Source organism: Sceloporus occidentalis, unplaced genomic scaffold (genome assembly GCF_023333645.1).
Source record: "Sceloporus occidentalis isolate IW3139 unplaced genomic scaffold, rSceOcc1.0.p SCAF_12, whole genome shotgun sequence".
In the NCBI taxonomy this organism is placed as follows: domain Eukaryota; kingdom Metazoa; phylum Chordata; class Lepidosauria; order Squamata; family Phrynosomatidae; genus Sceloporus; species Sceloporus occidentalis.
Window position 1 is genome coordinate 23,803,625 of NW_028316992.1, and position 19,337 is coordinate 23,822,961.

At 38.4% G+C, this 19,337-nt stretch overlaps 1 protein-coding gene across 2 annotated transcripts in view; it reads right to left on the reverse strand.

Moving 5' to 3' along the window:
- LOC149305391 (germinal-center associated nuclear protein-like) overlaps positions 1 to 19,337 on the reverse strand; it is a 52,306-nt gene that overhangs the window by 31,995 nt on the left and 974 nt on the right. For both annotated transcript variants that reach the window (XM_089478083.1, XM_089478084.1), the window contains exons 2-13: positions 17,592 to 18,855; positions 17,170 to 17,393; positions 15,312 to 15,390; positions 11,849 to 11,996; positions 11,009 to 11,205; positions 9,892 to 10,031; positions 6,829 to 7,026; positions 5,262 to 5,530; positions 4,399 to 4,561; positions 2,996 to 3,156; positions 1,042 to 1,283; positions 420 to 583 (exon numbers count right to left, since the gene is read on the reverse strand). In XM_089478083.1, coding sequence (XP_089334209.1) covers positions 420 to 583; positions 1,042 to 1,283; positions 2,996 to 3,156; positions 4,399 to 4,561; positions 5,262 to 5,530; positions 6,829 to 7,026; positions 9,892 to 10,031; positions 11,009 to 11,205; positions 11,849 to 11,996; positions 15,312 to 15,390; positions 17,170 to 17,393; positions 17,592 to 18,774 — 3,168 coding nt within the window. In that variant the 5' untranslated portion in view covers positions 18,775 to 18,855. The remainder of the gene's footprint in view (positions 1 to 419; positions 584 to 1,041; positions 1,284 to 2,995; positions 3,157 to 4,398; positions 4,562 to 5,261; positions 5,531 to 6,828; positions 7,027 to 9,891; positions 10,032 to 11,008; positions 11,206 to 11,848; positions 11,997 to 15,311; positions 15,391 to 17,169; positions 17,394 to 17,591; positions 18,856 to 19,337) is intronic.

Below are 19,337 nucleotides of genomic sequence, written 5' to 3' on the forward strand. Positions count from 1 at the left end.
TTTAACTGTCATGGCTCCATGCTATGGAATTCTGTGAATGGTAGTAGTTTCCCAGGATTCCATAGCATCGAGCCATGGCAGTTAAAGCAGTATCAAACCGGATTATTTCTGCAATGTGGATGGGGGCTTAGTGTTCTATGACAGCAATCAATTCCCTCAAGTGAAGTGACCTTACAGTTTTATATTCTGGATCTTTATTTTTCTTTATTTTTTTAAAATCACTATAGCTTTTCTTTCATGACAGATTAATAGCTTTGTTTCATTACCAGCCAACATAATCCTGTGTCTTTTTGTCTTTGTCCAACTTTTCAGTGATGCTATCCTACTGGCAATGTATCATATTCCCCTTTAGACAATACTAGGAGAACTCTTCTGTTAAAGCCAATGATAAAAAAGAAAGCACCCTTGAAAATCCTTACCATGTCACTGTAAACAGGCTGAGGTTTTGGTGGGGGAGGCAAAGGCTGTGCAGTAGGCTGGAATGTGGATGCTACAATGGAAGGCAATGGTGCTGGTGGGAGTAATGATGAAAGTTGAGATCGAACCATTTCGGATTCCATGTTGTTCCCTTCCATTCGTGGTTCTATACAGAAAAATCAAGAGTTAAAATACCCAACTACAAAAAAAATTAAAAATTAAAAAAATAGAATTTTTAACATAAAATTTAAACCTTCTTTTCCCTCCAAGAGAGATCAGGTTTAGCTAGGACCAATTCTGAAGAGAGGGACCCATAATTCAGTAGTTAGATAAATACTTTGCAAAAAGGCCCAGGTTCAAAGCCCTGGTATCTACATTAATGATCTCAGGGAGCTAAGCTGGAAAGACTTCTCACTGAGACTCAGAAGAGCCACTGCAAGATGAAATGGATGGTACTAAGATGAATCTGCAGCTGGACATGGGGTAAATGTATCTCAGGCCCTCTACAGACCAGCATAAAGAGCCGGCATGGGGGCAGAGTGGGGGTGTGACAATTTCTCTTTGTTCTGTGAATACAGTTCCCTATCGCACCTCTGTATTTTCTGTGTCCAAGTTCTGGCTCACCTTTAACATCAACACTGACTTTCTGATTACTGGTGGTTGAATCAACCCCAGTATTCTCCCCTGTGTACTTGTTTTGTGCATTAAAGCTACACACAGGTACATGGCGAGTTACAGATTTTAGAGGTCCCCCGTTGACTATTTCCCCAATCGACACAGTTAGCTTCTGTCCAACAAACAGTGATTTCTTTGGCTTGGGCAAACTTTCTGGCTCCAAAAATGCAGATCGATTCAGTTCAACAAAACTGTAAAAACAAAACAAAAACATGATCTATAATAAAAGCTATTACAGGTGTTTACGGATACAGTTCTAGCACATGTAACTACAATAAGGAACAGCAACTTCTTGAGGTTATCTTCTCTACCCATCTTCACTATTTGGGAGCTGTTTTGAGAAGCCAGAAAGAAAATCAAGATAAGATGCACACCAATTGAGCATTAAGTGAACATTACAAAATATAATGGCCCACATTCTTTGGGGAAATATGCTAGTGGAAAAACAAATGAGCAAGTGATTGCACTTTTTTGGGGTGTATGTGATCCCTAGTGTGCCCATGTGTTCCATGATTACACTGAGCCCTCTCTTTCATTTTTGACTTAGTAAGTGGATAGCTGATGGACCTTTGTGCAACAGGTAAGCTCAAGGTCTTTGCAATAATTCCACAACCAGTTGCCTAACACTGGGATAAGCACATATATATTTATAGCATGCTAAAAGTGCACAGGATCTTGACTAGTAAAGTCCTATACTGTAGTGATTGAAATACAGTAGTCTATTTCTTTTAGCAATTTTCCTGTGTGTCCCCCCAATATTCATTGGATGTTAAATCAGTGTACTGTATCAATGGAGCAGTGAAAAGGGAATTCCTTTGGATATACAAAGCTTAAGTTACTTTGATTATTTTAGCTCAAAAACAGATGGTTTGCCTAAGCCTGGAAAAGTACGGCAAGTGAAAACAATCTTATAATACTAGTATGACTGTGTTCCCAAAATGAACATAGCCAGCTATGTACTAGCTACAAATTCTGAACAGACTTTAAAGCCTATCTAAGGCCCCTTACAGACTGGCCAAAATAAAGCTGCTTCAAGTCACTTTGGAGGTATGCTCTTTCAATGATGCATGTGTCCTAAGAGGCAGGAAGCCATGCCAAAGCCATGCTCCAGTCCGAAGGACTAGAGCACAGATTTGGCATAGCTTCCAGACTCTTAGGACGCATGCATAATTGAAACAGCATATCTCCAAAGTGACCCGAAGCAGCTTTATTTTGGCCTGTCTGTATGGGACCTAAATTATGTCAAGGTACAGTGATCTAGCAGAGTACCAAATAGTTATGAATACAAATGGTAACAGTGAAACTTAACTACATTTATCAAGAACCGCAACAAAACCACAACTCCATTTGTTATGATCTGCAACAAAATGTAGGGGCATCAAGTGGTGCCTGTTCAGGATTCCAGTTCCTCCATTTCATTCTCTTTCCTTCTCTTCTGTTTTCCATTTTTTCTCTTCCAACTGTCAATATCCTGTGGCCATTAAACATGTTCAATCCACATTTGGTTGGTTGTGCTGGGGGTGGGTGGTTCTTAAAGGGTTTTTTTGTACATCCCCAAACAATACCTCCCTCTTGTGAGTACGTGGTGCCATTTTGGCTAGCTGGGGAGTGGTATTCACAACTGAATGGCTTCTAGTATATATGAAAGCAAAGCAGTATGAATCCCAGATTCCAGCCATTACAACCACCATTGTCTGGAATTTACTTCAGTTGGATTGCTGTTTAGCAGGGGAAGATAGAAATTTCATTGATGGGGAGAAGAGGAAACAAGACTATAGATTTGCTGTCAGAGATGAATGACTTCAACCACTTGAATATCACACTAGATTTTTTTTCCTCATTCTTTTTATAGTGTCTGGAATTGACTAAGCCTCCTTCTGGATGAATAGCACCCAACACTTACCCATCAGATACACTCAAGCCATAATAACTTATGAAATCAATTGCATCTTCAAAGTCCTTGAACAGTAACATGCGAACCACATTATCTAGTGGAAAGATGGTAGATCTTTGAGTGCTCACAGTGTAAGCAATATTGAGAGACTTCAAGGCATCTCTGCGAATCTGAAAAATATTTTAATAGTTACTATTAATTAATTATTATGTGTACATTTTCTTTCAGAAAACCATTCAGCTTCTTACATTTTAGGGGCTTTCTGCCCAGTTTTGGGCTTACAATGGGATTTTTTTTATTTGAGGGGCTTGAGGGACTGGCATGGTGGTCGAGGGGCTATGGAAGTGGAGTTGAAAGGCTGCTCACAGAGCATGGGGCACATTTTCCTTCCCCTTAAGGCTGACTATGAGCACACAACCGGAAGGTCTTTCATATGAGGAACACCATCTACAATCAACCAGTGGAAGATGAAGAGCCAACTCTGCATACCTTCCCACAACAACAAGACAGTATACAGGAGAGGAGAAATGACACAGGGAAAGGAAATGGAACATTTGCAGCAGAAGAACTGCATGGGGAGGCAGAACTTTGCAGGCATCTTTGAGAAGTACCTGAGTACCTGTACTTCTGAGTATCTGTCTCAATATCTCTTCCCTCTTTAATTACTCTGAAAAGGGACAAACAGAGCAAGGAGGAAGAAGGACAAAGGCACAGTGTACAAGGCCTAACAGCTACTCCCAAGTTCAGAAATAGCACAGAAGGGCTGTGAAAAACTGAGCCTCTCTAGGAAAAAATCAAGTTAAGTTTTGGCCTCATACTCTGCTGAAAGAAAAACAGTGCCAAGGAGGAACTAATGCTTAGCAGCTTGCTTTAATGTCCAACTGACCATGAACTGAGCTACCTTTGGTATGCTACTTCCACCAGTACCTAAAGAGCAAGGCATGCTTGCCTTTTCAATTATATAGATTTTTTTTGGTGAGGGAATTTCAATGACCCAACTTTCACCACCACCAAAAACACACAGTTTCAGCTATGAGATGGGGAAGGGCAGGGATGGACCCTTTTGTTCCCTGCAGCGTCCAATGAATTGTCAGTAATCTGCCCCTGCAAGCTTTCATACATTTATGTTCATCATCCTTGGCAGAGATGGGAGGGGAGTCTTCTGGGTTTTAAAGGGCCGAGGGGCTTGATACAAGCATGACAGGCCTCCTTTGCCTTCCAAAGGATGGAAGTCAGCCATGCCAAACACATGACAGAAAGGCAGAACCAGCTGCTCCTCCTCCTTGCAAGATTCTATGTATAGGAAGGTACTGAATGCCCACATTTGACTAAAGTATCTTGGGAAATTAAGGAAATTTAATTTCTTCATTTTTTTCCTTCCCTAGAAGCAATTCGTAAGTGCGGTTTCTTACCTGACTGAAGTAGCAATGCAACAAGCATGCATTCAGGTAAGATGCTTTTTGCACTAGTTTGAAAAACCTGACAAAATTATTGCTGTTTAATGCAGCAAAGGCTTGAACTGCAAATCTAACTTCAGCAGAGTTTCGGACATCAGGACGAAATTGTTGCACTTCTCTGTTGAAACCAAAAAAAGGATACAAATTATGCTATGTTGTGCAATAGATACTCATAGGTACAGAAGCTTTAATTCACACAAACATTGATTTAAATTTTAGGACTACCCCATATCTGAATGAAACAAATTATTTTTGTATACTCTTAATTCATTCCAAGAGAAAAGCTGTCTTACTTTGCTGTAGCAAAAACAGTACCTTGTGGTATAGCAAACAATAGATTCATTAAGTTATAAGAGTTATGGATTGCCAAGTGCACATTGGCCAAGAATATGTTTGTAAATTAGCTCAAATGTCATGAGAGACAAAAGTTACAAACTTTATCTCTAATGTATCATCTTCTTTTTTCCTGCTCTTTTTGTTTGTCTTGCTTCTGATTGGTTGTAACACTTCAACACTGATAAAGTGGGAAGAGGTTGATGAAATCATACCATAATTAAACAGTTAATCTGAGGAGCCATAAAATTGGCCAATTAATTTCCCTCAGTACTTTTAAAACAAATTTAGCTATGCTTTTGATTCCAAAGAGATCCATCACAAAGACTGTATATATACATGTTGCAGTGGGAAAGATTAGAATGACAGTATCACTGAATGATAAACTGCTACATAAGAAAGTAAATTTGGCATTTACATTCAAATCCTAAAAATGTTGGCAACAGAGGGGGCCAACTCATTTCTGTAACCATTTAAAGATTCACCTTAGAATATCGCCTTTGTTGAGGTTCAGGAGGACATTATATCCCCTGAATTCTGCTTCACTCTTGCAGTAAACACCCTTGTTTGCAAGGTCCTGATACATTTCCTTCAGACTTTGTAGGCATTTAGTCATGTTTTCATTGTTGATCTTTACATCAAAAGACGACATAGGCTCTTCACATAAATGATGAGAACAGTGAATATGAAAACGGGTACATTTCTCAATCAAGGAAACAGTTAGAGGGCAGCAGAGATGTTGCTGGGTTATATCCTGATTGAACATGGAAGTACAAAAAGTGACAAAGTAATAAAGCCATCTTTAATTCCTCTTACATGCTTTAAACTGCCCCTTTTATAGATTTCTCTCATTTCACAAATGTCAAAAACACTGCAAAATCAAATGCAGCTACTAGTACAACCCTTAACTCCATAACAGCAATTTGTTTTAAGATATTTATTGGTTCCAATTAAATCAGTTAAAGATGAAGAAGTCAGGGGGAAAGCACCCATACATGACCAAGAGCAGCGTAAAAAAAGTTGGTGTCCCTTGGAAAGCAAGTGTGGTACACAGTATAGATGAACATGAGTAAGAAACTTTCAAAAAGAATTTAGACATGCCATTTGAAGATGGAGAAATGTCCTTGAAGAACAGAGCATATACTAGAAACATTGCAAAGATATTAGGACTGGAGATACACAGCCAAGAGATAACTGAAGAATCATATTAAAAGGATGGGAGCAAGTTAGATCTGGTTTGCTCTCTGCTCCCATGGGTTCAACCACGCATGGCCTGAAAATATTCCCCAATAAAATCCAAAAAGCAAAACCTAATTGTGCTATTTTTATAACCATTTTACTACCCCACTGTATATATCAAATCCATGGATTCTGTTATCCAGGAGGGGGAGGCATCCTGGAACCAAACCTCAATGGATACTAAGGGTCCAATGTACTTTGCATTTCAGTGTCCATTATCTCAAGTAACAAATGTGTGTGTGTGAGAGAGAGAGAGCTCATAACTGGAGACCATTTCACAATTTACTTTCCAATTCTAGAGGCTTGTACAGGTTCACATTGTTTCCTCCAGTTGCCTCTATTTATTAAGTTTGCTAAAAAAAAACTTTAAAAAATACTGGCACAATCTAAAAATTATGCCCACTCCCGATTAGCTGACTCCTAGAGGTACTGTGGGATGATTCTGCCCCCTCTATTTCCAATCACATGTGACTGTTCCTAAGGACATTAAAATATCAGGGTGATAACACAGTAACCCAAATAGAGTGACTAATGTTTATAAACCATCAAAGTAATCCCAAGTATCAAATCTCTTTAGTTTTTAAAAATGCCTACATTGCAAAGAGGTATCGAAACAACTACAAGTGCTCTTAAAATACACTGCTATGTTGCAACCCTGCGTTCTCCCACATAACAAAATCATACCTCTTGGCGGGGGGATAAAATGGCACTTCTTGTTTTCATTTTCAAAACTGCTATACCCTTAGGATCAGGCTTATCGTTATTAACCTGTTCTATTCTGTCATAGCAAAGAACTCATCCCCAAATGGTTACCTTTCTTATGCCGCGAGTTCTGTTCCACACAAAATCATACCACTCCCGGTAGCTCCCTTCTCCTTTGTCCATTATTTGGGTTACTAAGTAGTCCATGGTCATACTCAACACCTCAGAAGGCCTCAGTTCATGTGGTAAAGGTTCTTCCTGATCTGCTGAAGACCTGCTATATTCCTTTACTGCTGCAGTATGGTCAACCTGAGATAAGAAAAATTGAACAAACTCTTCAGTACAACTATTCCTGCCATATTCAGCTATGTTCTTTGCAAGGCAAAACAGTGAAAAAGATATGCCACTGGTTATACTTTTGGACCTCTTAATCTTCAATGAGACAGCTAACGTATAACTGTTAAGCTATAAAGACAGATCTCTTTCGGCAGGCCTTTCCTGGATAGTCCCCTGGCCATCAGAAGTAAAATCAAATTGCTGACCTCTGACCTCACCACAGTTTACTGAACTGTTTTTAAAGTATGTTTTATGTTTTAAATTCCACATAGTTTAATTGTATTTTAAGGGGGGTGGGTTGAAGCTTCAGATTGCATATTTTAACCTTGTAAGCCGCCCCGATTGTATTTTGTAGAGAGGCGGATATAAATATTATTATTATTATTATTATTATTATTATTATTATTATTATTATTATATTAATACAGGTGTTCAGATGCAATACTAAAACATTATCTGTTAAACTTAACTCTGGTTTGTTTTAGGTCCAAAATCGCCAATTTTGTTTGTGGCCAACAAACTACAGCCTAAAGCTGTAGAAAGAAACTTCCCTTGCCTTAATCATGTGTAAACCCACTATACAATTTAATTCTATTGTGTCACATTGTTCCACCCCAAATGTCTATCTGTTACAGAAACATTTGACCAGAATGGTTAGAAAATAGAACTTCTCATGTGACTCTAACTGTTGCCTTTCCAAACTATGTCCACCCTCTGCCCAGAAAGGCTGGTTTTCCTATCTATTTCCTTGTCCAGCCTGTCCATTAAGCCCATTAAAAATAATTTATGGCAGGAGTGATGTTAAAAGAGCTGCAGACAATTTTTAATAATCTCTATCTAGGAATCCTTGTGGAAAGCACAATTTTGTTTAGTAACTTACCTCAGTTGTGCATGACTTTTGCCTACCCTTTCAGCCTCTACTTTTGGGAGAAGTGGAGATTCTAACCTACTTTACTAAGGCATAGAATAAGTTCTTTCACATTAAAATATAAAAAGCATTTCTGCAGCTAGATTGAGACATCCTTCCCCTCCCCACAGCAGTCAGCCAGATGCTAAGAAGCCCACAAACAGGACATGAAGGCAGCAAATCTTCTCAACAGCAGGTAGAACCATGCTACCTCTGAACATGGAAGTTCCATCTGGACAGATTAACTAGTATATTTTGCAAAGTCAGTTACTGTGTCCTTTGTACAGCACTGACACACTGTATGCACAAAATAAAGTTGAACAATATTATGAAGTCTAGGGGCCACGAGGAATTTTGGGGAGGGGTAACTATAAAAAGTCCTTTTTCCCCTTGCAACAGTACAAAGCAAACATATGCAGGGTGATAGATGAACAGATCCCTCTCCACAGTCCTAAACCTCAACAGCCAAGAGCTAATAGTGCAATTGTCTTACAGGACACGCCCTGGCCTAAACTATCAGGGGCGGGATACATACCGCCATTTAGTACGTCTATACGTACTAGGGTTAGGAAGGGGCGGTGCTTCCGCACCCCCCTAACCCTAGTACGTATAGAATACGTACAAGATGGCGGCGCCCCTTCCACATGGGCGCTGCCATCTTTGCGTATCGGACGCTGAGCGTTCGTACGCGTCGCGCCGCTTGTGACGTAGCGAGCGCGCCCCTGGCGCCTCGCTACGTCGCAAACGCAACGAAAAAAGAAGCTCCATTTTGGAGCTTCTTTTTCGGTCCGCGCGGGAGTCGGGCCGTGTGAAGGCTCCGGCTCCCCCGCGGACCTACTGGCGGCGGCGGCAGAGCGCCGCAAAGTGGCGGTATGTACCCCGCCAGGATTATCTATCAGAAGTTCACTTCTCCTTTAACCCCTGCTCCCAATCCATACATCACACAGACATGCACAACCTAAGACTCAAATGCCCTTAATGCTCCTTGGCTCCTGGAGGACAATGAACATGCTCAATCCTTGCTGAGTTTTCTGACCTTTTCCTTTTAAAAGAAAATAACTTTCTTTTAAGTCTGCAAATTCATATTTTTTCTAAATATCAGGGCAATCCCTAGATATCAGGGTAGTAAATTCTTGGATACCACTGAGTTCTTGTTCACCCAGCCTAAACGTCAAGAGTGCTATAGCTCAATTGCCCTACAGCAGAAGGAAAGTAAGTCTTGAGGTTAAGCAAACAGGAAGTTGTTTCCCTGTTATGTCTCCTGATTTTTAAGTCACTTTCCATTCTAGTCATGAATCTCAGCAGAAAGAACAGTGAAGGGATAATTTTACCTCCACCACAGATAATTAGGGTAAGAAAATAAACACCACAAATCACCTGCCATTAATCCCTCCCACACCAAATGTTTTCTGTTCTTAGGGGCTTAATCTTCCTTTCCCCCTTACTAACTTCCAAGTAACTTCAACATCACATGTTTCTTAAGAGGTTGTCTGAAGCAGAAGGAGGCGGGATGGTACAATTTACAGTCTAGTATTTTCTGTACACCAATAACGTCCTCTATACAGAAGCCCTTAATAGTCTGTTAGTAGTCCTGCTTCACTATCATGCTAATAGACAGAGAAACGCCAGTTCACTATTGTGTCTGTGTGTGCATGTGTGTGTTGGAGGAATACACCAACAAGGATCAATTTATCCTTGTGTATACATTTCTGCCCCCTGAAGAAACCAAAAACACAGATGACGGCATATGCTCTAAAATCATGCTACAGGCTTGCAGCGCAGAAAGAACAGAACCTAGATATTCCAAGTAATGCTTGAAAATTTCAATTCAAGAACATATTGTATCCAAACAAAAGTAAGTGACAAAGCTGCTCTGAGAATGTGTCTCTTTTAGTAAGTGACAGGAATGGAAAATATTTGTTCACTAATACCTTGTCAGTTCCTGGAATCACTTCAAAGAAACTAAGCTGGTTCCTTGTTTCTCTCATATAACGCTCTTTCTCTGGACACATGTCTGGGCATGTGCCAACAAAGGTTTTAGCTTTCCCAAGGTCCATTTGTTTTACTCGAGCTACAAAAAATTAAGACAAATCAAGAATTAAATGGGGGAGGGATCATATTAGGAAACATGTGAACACGACACTGGATGCTAATACTGAATTCACATCAGGATGGCAGCTTGTATTCAATGACTGCTAATAAAGACTCAGCATCTCCCTGGAGGAATGTCTCAGTTGCAGCCTTGCAGGTCCCAGACCTTGTGGTGTTCAACATTTTCTTAAGGGACTGGGGCTGAGAATGTAGAAGACTGGGCTAGACTGGGCTGAAGATTTAACAAATGTTAAGATGACACGAATCTAGGAGGGATAGCCAACACCAGAGAAGACAAGATCAAGTTTTAAAAGGATCTAGAGAGACTAGTATACTGTGTCACAACAACAAGATGAAAATCAGAAGAGATCACCATACAGTCTTGTACATATGTAGGAGGAAAAAAGCATAAAAATGACAGAACCGACTCTACTTTGTAACAGCATATATTTAAAAGATCTAAATATTTTAGAGAATTTCATGAAGACTATGAGCCAAATGATGTGATGTACCTGCTAAGAAAACTAATGCGATCTAGTGGTGCATAAAAGCAGCCCAGTGTTTTATATCAGGAAGGAAACAGTTCCATCTACACTGCATTATTCAGGACACATTCTGAACACTGTGCCCAGCTCTGGACACCACATTTTAGGGAGAATTCTTGTAATCTACTGCACCACCCAAGGTATTCTGGAGAGAGCTGTAAACTGAGCCCTTTGAGGAACAGTTGAAAGAGTTGTGACATTGATGTACACATTCTGTCTGTGTATAAATAAGCAAACTAAATAAATTCTAGGATAGTCCAAGAAAATTTATCAATTCAATATGAGAATTCTCTCATCATTGCTCTGTACCAAGAGTTACATACCAGTAGGGCGTGTGGCAAGTCAGGATGTGACGGATCAGTCCCAGCCAATTCCCCAAACATCTTTTTCCAAGTTCATTAATTACTCTTACCTTGCCGCATGATTTTATCTCTCTGGTCTAGAAGGCGGTATTTGTCCTCAGAGGTCTCTGCCACCATGCCAATGAGGCTGCTGAAGGAGGATGGCAATACATCTACATTCTCTGTGCTGTGTCCTTCAGGTGTAGAATCAAAAGTATATGCCTCAAATTGCAGAGACTTTTTAAGGCCAGATTTCTTAGCTGGAGGACTGTAAACAAGAATCATTGCTTTAAAGAAGTACACATTTCTCGAATGAAGAGGACAGGTTGCTAGGAAATAGGAGACACATATGAGACCCTTATGTCCCATCATGGCCTGGAATGCTCAGCACCTATATGCACAAATAAATCTCCAGGAGAGTAAAGGTAGAGGATATGTTCTGATATACCAACTACATATGGGTGCTATGATTGGAAAGGAGTGAATCATTCAATGACTGCAGTAATTAGCAATTGTTCTAAATGTTATCCCCTTTTAACTACACTTTTTAAAAAGTATGGCAGAGAGGGGGTGTTGTCATTCTCCAAAGTCTAGGAATGAAATACAATGACTCTTTGGACTGATAAACTTCTTAACATTTCTACATTAAAAATTAAATGAAGATACAGCAAAAATGCATAAGCAACAGAATGTATAGAGTGGGAGAATCCCCTTGTAACTGTTCCAGTTTAAAAACATTGGCCAAAAACCTCATAGCATGCTCCGGTAGCACTTTTTCTAGGCTCTAGAGTCTCATTCATTGCAGATACACTCTGTCACATTCCCTTTTTTAAACATACTGTCATGTTTTTTCTCTCTGTTAATATACTTTTTCCTCTTTTTTGTTAATACAAAGAAAACTAAAAGCAGACCTCTTATTTGACAGGCTTCCACTACCAGTAGAATGGATTAAGGTTTTGCCATGTGGAGAATGCTGATGACTCAGCTGGTCACTGTTTTGCCTCCCACTGCTTTCATCTGCCTTCTCTTCCTTGGACAGATAGGCTTTCTTATTAGGACCTTTGCAAATTGAAAGACATTAAAAACTTTAGTAATGATTTTAACTTTTTAAAACATTATATATTTTACTGATTTCTGGGAATTTTAATACAATGCTTGAAAGTGGTACAAAGTGGTACAAAGTGAAGCAACAATTTTATAAGTTGATTCCCCCATGGGTGTCTTTACAAGAAGAATACTACGGAAGAACAAAAAACAAAAATACGCAATGGTTAAGATACGGAGAACTAATAAACAAAACAGGGAAATACACTATGAAAATTTATGAAGAACTAAATGAGAAAGGAAAAATGCAAGACTGGTTTTTATATAACCAACTAAAGAGTCGCTTTAAGATAGATAATGAAACACCTGGTCTGACCACAGACAAGAACAAAATAGATAAAATAGTGATGGATAAACAAGGGAAACATATAGCTAAGTATTATAAGATACTAAAAGAGAGAGATCTTGAAAACGAAATCATTAAGCATAGTATGATAAGATGGGCACAGGATGCAAAAAAACAAATCACATTAGAAGAATGGGAGAAATCGTGGAAAGGAACCAATAAATTTACACTTTGCCAAAATTATAAAGAAAACTACCTTAAAATGTTATACAGGTGGTATCTAACACCTCAAAAGATACATGGAATCTATAAAACTGGCAACATCAAGTGTTGGAAATGTGAGAAACCAGAGGGGAATTTCTACCATACGTGGTGGGAATGCGCCAAAGCTAGAGAATTTTGGCAAATGATCCATGAAATAAGTGAAAGCATTTTGGAAATAAACATCCCTTTTGAACCACATTTATTTTTATTGAACATGACCCACAATGTAAAAAAATGCAAAGTACAATAGAATTATTTTATACATGGTTACATGTGCTAGAATATTATTTGCACAATATTGGAAAACATCGAATAACCCATCTATGGAAGAATGGCTGATTAGACTATACGAAACCAGAAACCTAGACATATTATCTGCTTTAGTAAAAGGAAAATCAAAAGAAAGTTTGGAAAAAGAGTGGTGTGTTTTAAAAACTTTTGAGGAAAAGGATATAATATATACTTAAATAACAGTAAAGATTGATACTAAATGGAAGAATTTAAAAATTACCATGAGAACCTAGCATGACAGGTCATACAATAGGAGTAAACAAATATATTAACAACATGCAGTAATACCCAAATGTAAAGGAAGAAGAACTAGAAAGACAATGACATCAATGATCTTGTGTAAATATATGTTTGTATGTTAAGAGTTTGTTTATATATTTAATGTTTAGTATAACTAGATGGTTTCTTATTTCTTTCTTTATTCTTTAATTGTTATATATTATTCTAAATAAAAAAAATTTAAAAAAGAAAGACATTAAAAACTTTACCACCGATTTTAACTTTTTAAAACATTATATATTTTACTGATTTCTGGGAATTTCAATACAATGCTTGAAACTACCTTAATTCAGAAAAAACACAAGCTGCAGCCACAAGCCCACTTCCTGTGTGGCCTCCAAAGTTATTCAGACTTCAGCCACTTTTCTCCAAAACCCCAGTTCATCAGCTGGGCTACAAGGGAAACACTCTATCCCCCAGTTTCTAAGACGGCTGGGAGACAGGAGTGGCTTTAAAGGTATGCATGTACATGCACAGTGAACTGTGGAGTGCAATATGGGGCAGGGAGGAGAGTGTGAGTGTGTACACATGTGTACAAGCCTCCTTCTTACACCAGATGTGTTTTGCCATTGTGATTAAATTGTATCACACAAACATGGGATTATCATTAGTTTAAACTGTGTAAATCACCATTCGAAAAAGATTTGTTTACACTGAACTAATGGAATTCAGATGATATGTCCATTTAAGTAAAAATGGGAATGAACACTTCTTCCTCAAGGCTGGGATGGAGAAAAGTTGTGTATGTGTGTGTACCAACACTCATGTATGCCAACTCAGAGGAAGTCTTGCTTATTCAGAAGACACTTTATCATGTCCTTCAAATGCAGTAACTATGAATTTACAGCTTCACAAAATTTAAGGGAAAACTACTATAAAATGTTTTACCACTGGTATATGACACCATCCAAAATTGCCAAAATATATAAATTAGATAATAACAAATGTTGGAAGTGCAAAAAAGAAATAGGAACTTTTTACCATTGTTGGTGGGGATGTAAGGAGGCCAAGAAATTCTGGAAATTGATAAGCAATCATATTGATCGTATTATGGGGAGGGAAATACAACAGAAACTGGAGACCTTTTTATTAGGTATTATCGATGACAAGATAGAGGGCAGTGAAAGAAAAATCTTGTTTTATTTAATTACATTAGCTAGAGTAATGTAATTTCCATTCCAAAAATGGAAAAACTCTAACTGCCCATCTATAGATGACTGGATAGTAAAACTATACGATGCTATTATGATGGATAGATTAACCCAAGCAATTACTAATAAAGCAACTAAACAAAGGGAAGATGAATGGATCAAAGTAATTGATTTTCTAGAAGCAAACTGGGGAGAGATAGCAGTAGCAGTATTTAAATAAAGGGATTCAATCTCGGCTAGCACTGAAAACAAACTATAACAGGTGAAAATTTGTTATCGGAAGGGAGATGGGATCCAATAAAAAGGTTAGAATACGGAAAGTCAATGAGTATGAATTAAATGGAAACAGATAGGAGGAAGTCACTGTATGTATGCAAGGTTAGAATGTATGATAAGGGTGAAGAGGAGGTGGAATAACAGGAGAATGAATGCAGAAAATAAGGATAGGGTAGTAGGGAAGTAGTTGAAGGGATAAGTAGGTGCAGAAAGTAAGAGTAGGTAGTTAAGTTAATGCAGTTGAAGGACAAGGAAAGTAATGAAGGATAGAAAGTTTAGGAAGACGAGGAAAGGAGAAAGAAGAGGAGAAAGGAGAAGGAGAAAGAAGAGAAGAAAGGAATAAGAAAGGAAATTAAGATAAGGCTAAAGATAGGGACTAAGTTGGAAGAGAGAAAATGAAAGGGTCATGTGGTAGAGAAGGCTTGTTGGATTTGCGGGTAGGATGTTCGTTACATTGTATTAATTAACATTAGTTTGTGTTACTAATACTCGACTTATGTATGATAAAGCTGAGTGCATGTGTTTGTATCCGTGTATGTCAAAGGGCTTGTATTCGTGTATGTCAAAGTGTTTTTTTAATAATAAAAAATAAAAATAAAAACAAATGCAGTCAATGCATTTTCTCAGAAGATGTGAGGGACAATTTTTCTGAAACACAAGCATTTCATGCCTAACAATCACACTGCAATATTTAAAAAAAAAAATTAACAGGTAGCAACTCACTTGGTTTTTTCTTATGCCAAAATGTCACTATATCTTTGTGCAGGTTTTTTGCTTTCTTTCTAGCTAAAACAGCAGATGCCTTGGGGGGAAATGGAAGAGTGATTTAGAATCAGAAGAGTACATAAAACATCATACAGTGTATATTAAGCAATAGGCAATATTTTATTGCCACATAACCAAAATGAAGGATTCTCAGGCTAGGAAGAAACATTGCAGCCCCACACTGACCTAGTATCATTTGGGTTAGTATTTAGGAGCCCTAGAAATATGACTGGTATGTGAAAAGAGCTGGTTTTTCTGAGCTTTCCTGACTGAGCTGTAAAGAGATTCTGATTTTCTGAGATTATCAAGGTTCATGTTAGGACTTAAAAATGGGAACTGTACCTAATCTACCTAATGGACGTGTTAAAGAGTCTGCTATCAGGAAATGGAGAGATGGCCAAGCTGCATTGCTTGCCTCTCAAGAGGTTCTAATTAAGGAAATAGGTTTTAAAAGGAATCTGCAAGAGCCTTTCACAGAAGGGCTCTAGAAAACAATTGAGACTTTAGGCCTTGCTTCCAAAATCTACTGAGAAAAGTCTCCAAAAAGTTTTTATTGTCTGCTTCTCTATCCCACAAACTGTCACTGGGATACAGCTGAAAGACTCATCCAACGTGCTCAAAAGACAGCTTTCATCAACACAAAGAAAATATAGGCCATGGATATCTGAAATATAAATGAGGGCAGAGGGAACTGCAGGAGTCCTTAGCAGTGAATTACTGAACATAGTACAGTCCCTGAAGCTAACATAACATGAGCCAAATAAAAGAGAGGACGTTCTCAGTGGCTGGTCCCAGACTTTGAAACTCGCTTCAAAGGCAGGCAAGGGTGGCTCCTTCCTTGCTCTCCTCCCATCATTAAATGAAAACTCTTCTGCTCCTACAAGATTTTATAAATTGACTGTTGGGGTTTTTAATAGTGTGCTCTTTTTTATATCTTAATGCTTCTTAATGTTTCTAACATTTTAACTTATTTTATTTTCTATCAATAATGTAGTTGCATTTTAATAACATTTTTGTATGATTTTATTATTACTTCATAAGATTACTTCAGAAGTATGTCAACTGTATGTGATTTGATTTTTGTACGCCATCATTAATCTAGTATGTGATAAAAGGATGGATATAAATGAAAACAATAATTTTGAAAATAATAATAATAATAATAATAGTAGTAATGGAATTAGTTTAACTTATCCAAACCAATCCTTAATCTATCTGTTGAAACTGATGGTCTATTGCGAAATCAATAACCCAGAAAACTGAGATGGCCGTTTTCAGTACTACTAACCTTTGTAGCAAAACAGTGGTTGTGTGAATGTTTTCCTACCTAAATCTGTTGAAAAACTTATTAGTTTTTCCTGGTCTGTTCTACTAAAAAAGATAGAATTTCTACAGTAAATGTAAAGGGAATTGACAAGATACTGCCAATTCCTATAAGAATTTCTGTCGGACATTTCAACAAAAGTTGCTACCAGGACTTGAACTTGCTAGTCCAAAGACTCATTGAATCAATGGACTGACATAAGTCAGCAAATAGATTCAATAATTCAGCATCTAAATTTAGGCCAAGAACTGAAGCACATAGTTCCTAGCACTGATGTCTCAACGATTTCAACAGGACTTGTCTAACTGCAAGCTGGAATTGCCAAAACTGCCCAACTACTAACATTTTTAATGTTACAGGTAAATCTTGCCATTTTAAGAAATAAAGTTTACTAATGAGAATATCAAATAAACCTCAATATAATACACAACTGAATGAAGACTATACATGCAAATGTTTATATTATTCTTCCATTAAAATTTTAAAACTCACATGATCAAAGCAGTGTACAATAGCCAGCTTTTTGTTTCGGTTGGTACGGACTCGTTGGACTTTAATAAACTTCCTAAAATGTTTCTCAAGAACAGTTCTGTCATTTAGATAGTCGGGAATATTTTTGCACTGGAAGACTGTAAGTTCACTCAAAGGCAGCCCTCCAAGGCTCTCTGTGCTTCCACTGTTACGATTTCGACGCAAAGGATTTGGGTTGGCAGAACCTGAAAGAAATGTCTTTTCAGTGTATCAACTATCGCTTATTAAAAAGGGCATAGATATTAATATTTAAAAATGAAACAGAAGTATATTTTAGATGCAAAATACAAAATAATATTTTATAAATATATTGAAAGGTACAATTTAAACTAATTGCAACATTTTCATCCTTCAGTTTAATTGCTTCAAGCTTTGATACTTACACGGCTTAAAGGTGACCTTACTTTCTTCCTTTCTCAGCGCTGCTGCTGGCCTAGCCATTGCAAAACCAGTCTGCATTCCCCCAGAGGTACCTGTCTGTACCATTTCTCCAGATTCTGCAGAAACTTTTTCCATTTTGGGCTCTCTCTTATTGCTTTTCAACACATCTAGCAATGTCCTGCTAAACAGACCTCGTTTAGGAGGCCAATTCAGCCTGACTGGTCTCTTACTGGAAGAATTATCATTCCTTGACAAAAGTTCTGGCTCATCCACACCATCATACTCATGTCGTCTTGGGGAAAGCTCTTGTTCTTCTTTCCGCTTTGTTCCCTTTCCAAGGATAGAAAGTGGCTCACTTGGAGCTACTACGTCTTCATGCTCTGTCTTGCTTGTTTTACTCACTTGGAAATGTTCTCCCAAAGGCAAAGACCCAATAGATGAGTTTGAAAAAGAGGTAAAACTACTACTGGGGCTTGCAAAGACTGTAGGTCTTTTTTTATCATCCTCTATTGCCTTGCTTGGTAAAGCAACACTGAATGAAGGAGCTGAAATATTACTGCTTACTGGTTTTGAAAAACTGAAACTTGTACTGACTGAGCTGCTGCTGCTTGCTTGAGAAATGACAAATGGAGCTAGTCTTCCAGATCCACTATTACCCGGAGAGGAAAATGTGAAAGGAGGTTCGCTTCCTGGGTTTGCTGATTTTTCTTGTTCTGAACCAGTGCCAAAGATAGGTTTGAATAATGCATTCTCAGGAGTTTTAAAGCTGAAATCTGGTCCCATAAAACCACTTCCTGCTGCTTCTACAGTTGTAGTCCCAAAGCTAGGAAGACTCTGAGAAGTCTCAAGAGTTGTAGGCGGTTTAAAACTGAATGTTTGCTTGCTAGGAACAGAAGAGCTGGTTGGTGCAGTAGCTGCAAAGGATGTAGTCTGTGCAACAGGGTAAGACTGTGTAAATCCATGAGACTGCCCAAACCCCAAAGAACTACGATCTCTTGAAGTTACGGTAAAGTCAGGCAGGTGTGTAAATCCAGGATTCTTTAACAACCCTCCACTATTTTGCCCAAAAAGAGGTGGCTGACCAAACTGGAATGGCGGCTGAACAGTAAACATCCCAGCTGCAGCATCAGGTGGCGGCTGGAAAGCTCCAGGTTGCTGTCCACTGAAAGGAGTATTTGAGTTCATTTTCACAGCTAGGCATTTACTCAATAGTTTCTACACTAAAGATCTGCCTGCTTCCAACTATTAGCCCAACATCCTGCAAATCTGCAAAATGAAACATAAGTAGCTGTTTAGAAAAGCAAAACAATCCTGTTTAGTAAATCCCTACCCCCCCAATATAAATACTTCCCATATTCTCTATCAGTCTATTGCCCCATCAGTAGCAAAAGATACCACATATACACAAAATAATTTCATCCCAATGTATGCTATCATCTGTAGCAACACATCCCATTAAAGTAGGTTTTACTCATCTGCTCTTGATCTGACTGTACAGCAGCCTGGGAAACACTGGTTTCTATTATGTGTCATTGGCCTGTTACAGACTGCCAAAATACAGCTGCTTTGGGTCTCTTTGGAGGTATGCTATTTAAATGATGCATGGGTCCTAAGAGTCCGGAGGTCGTGCCAAAGCCACACTCCATTCCTAAGCACCGGAGTGCAGCTTTGGTGCAGCTTCTGGATTCTTAGGATGCATGCATCATTTAAACAGCATACCTCCAAAGAGACCCGAAGCAGCTTTATTT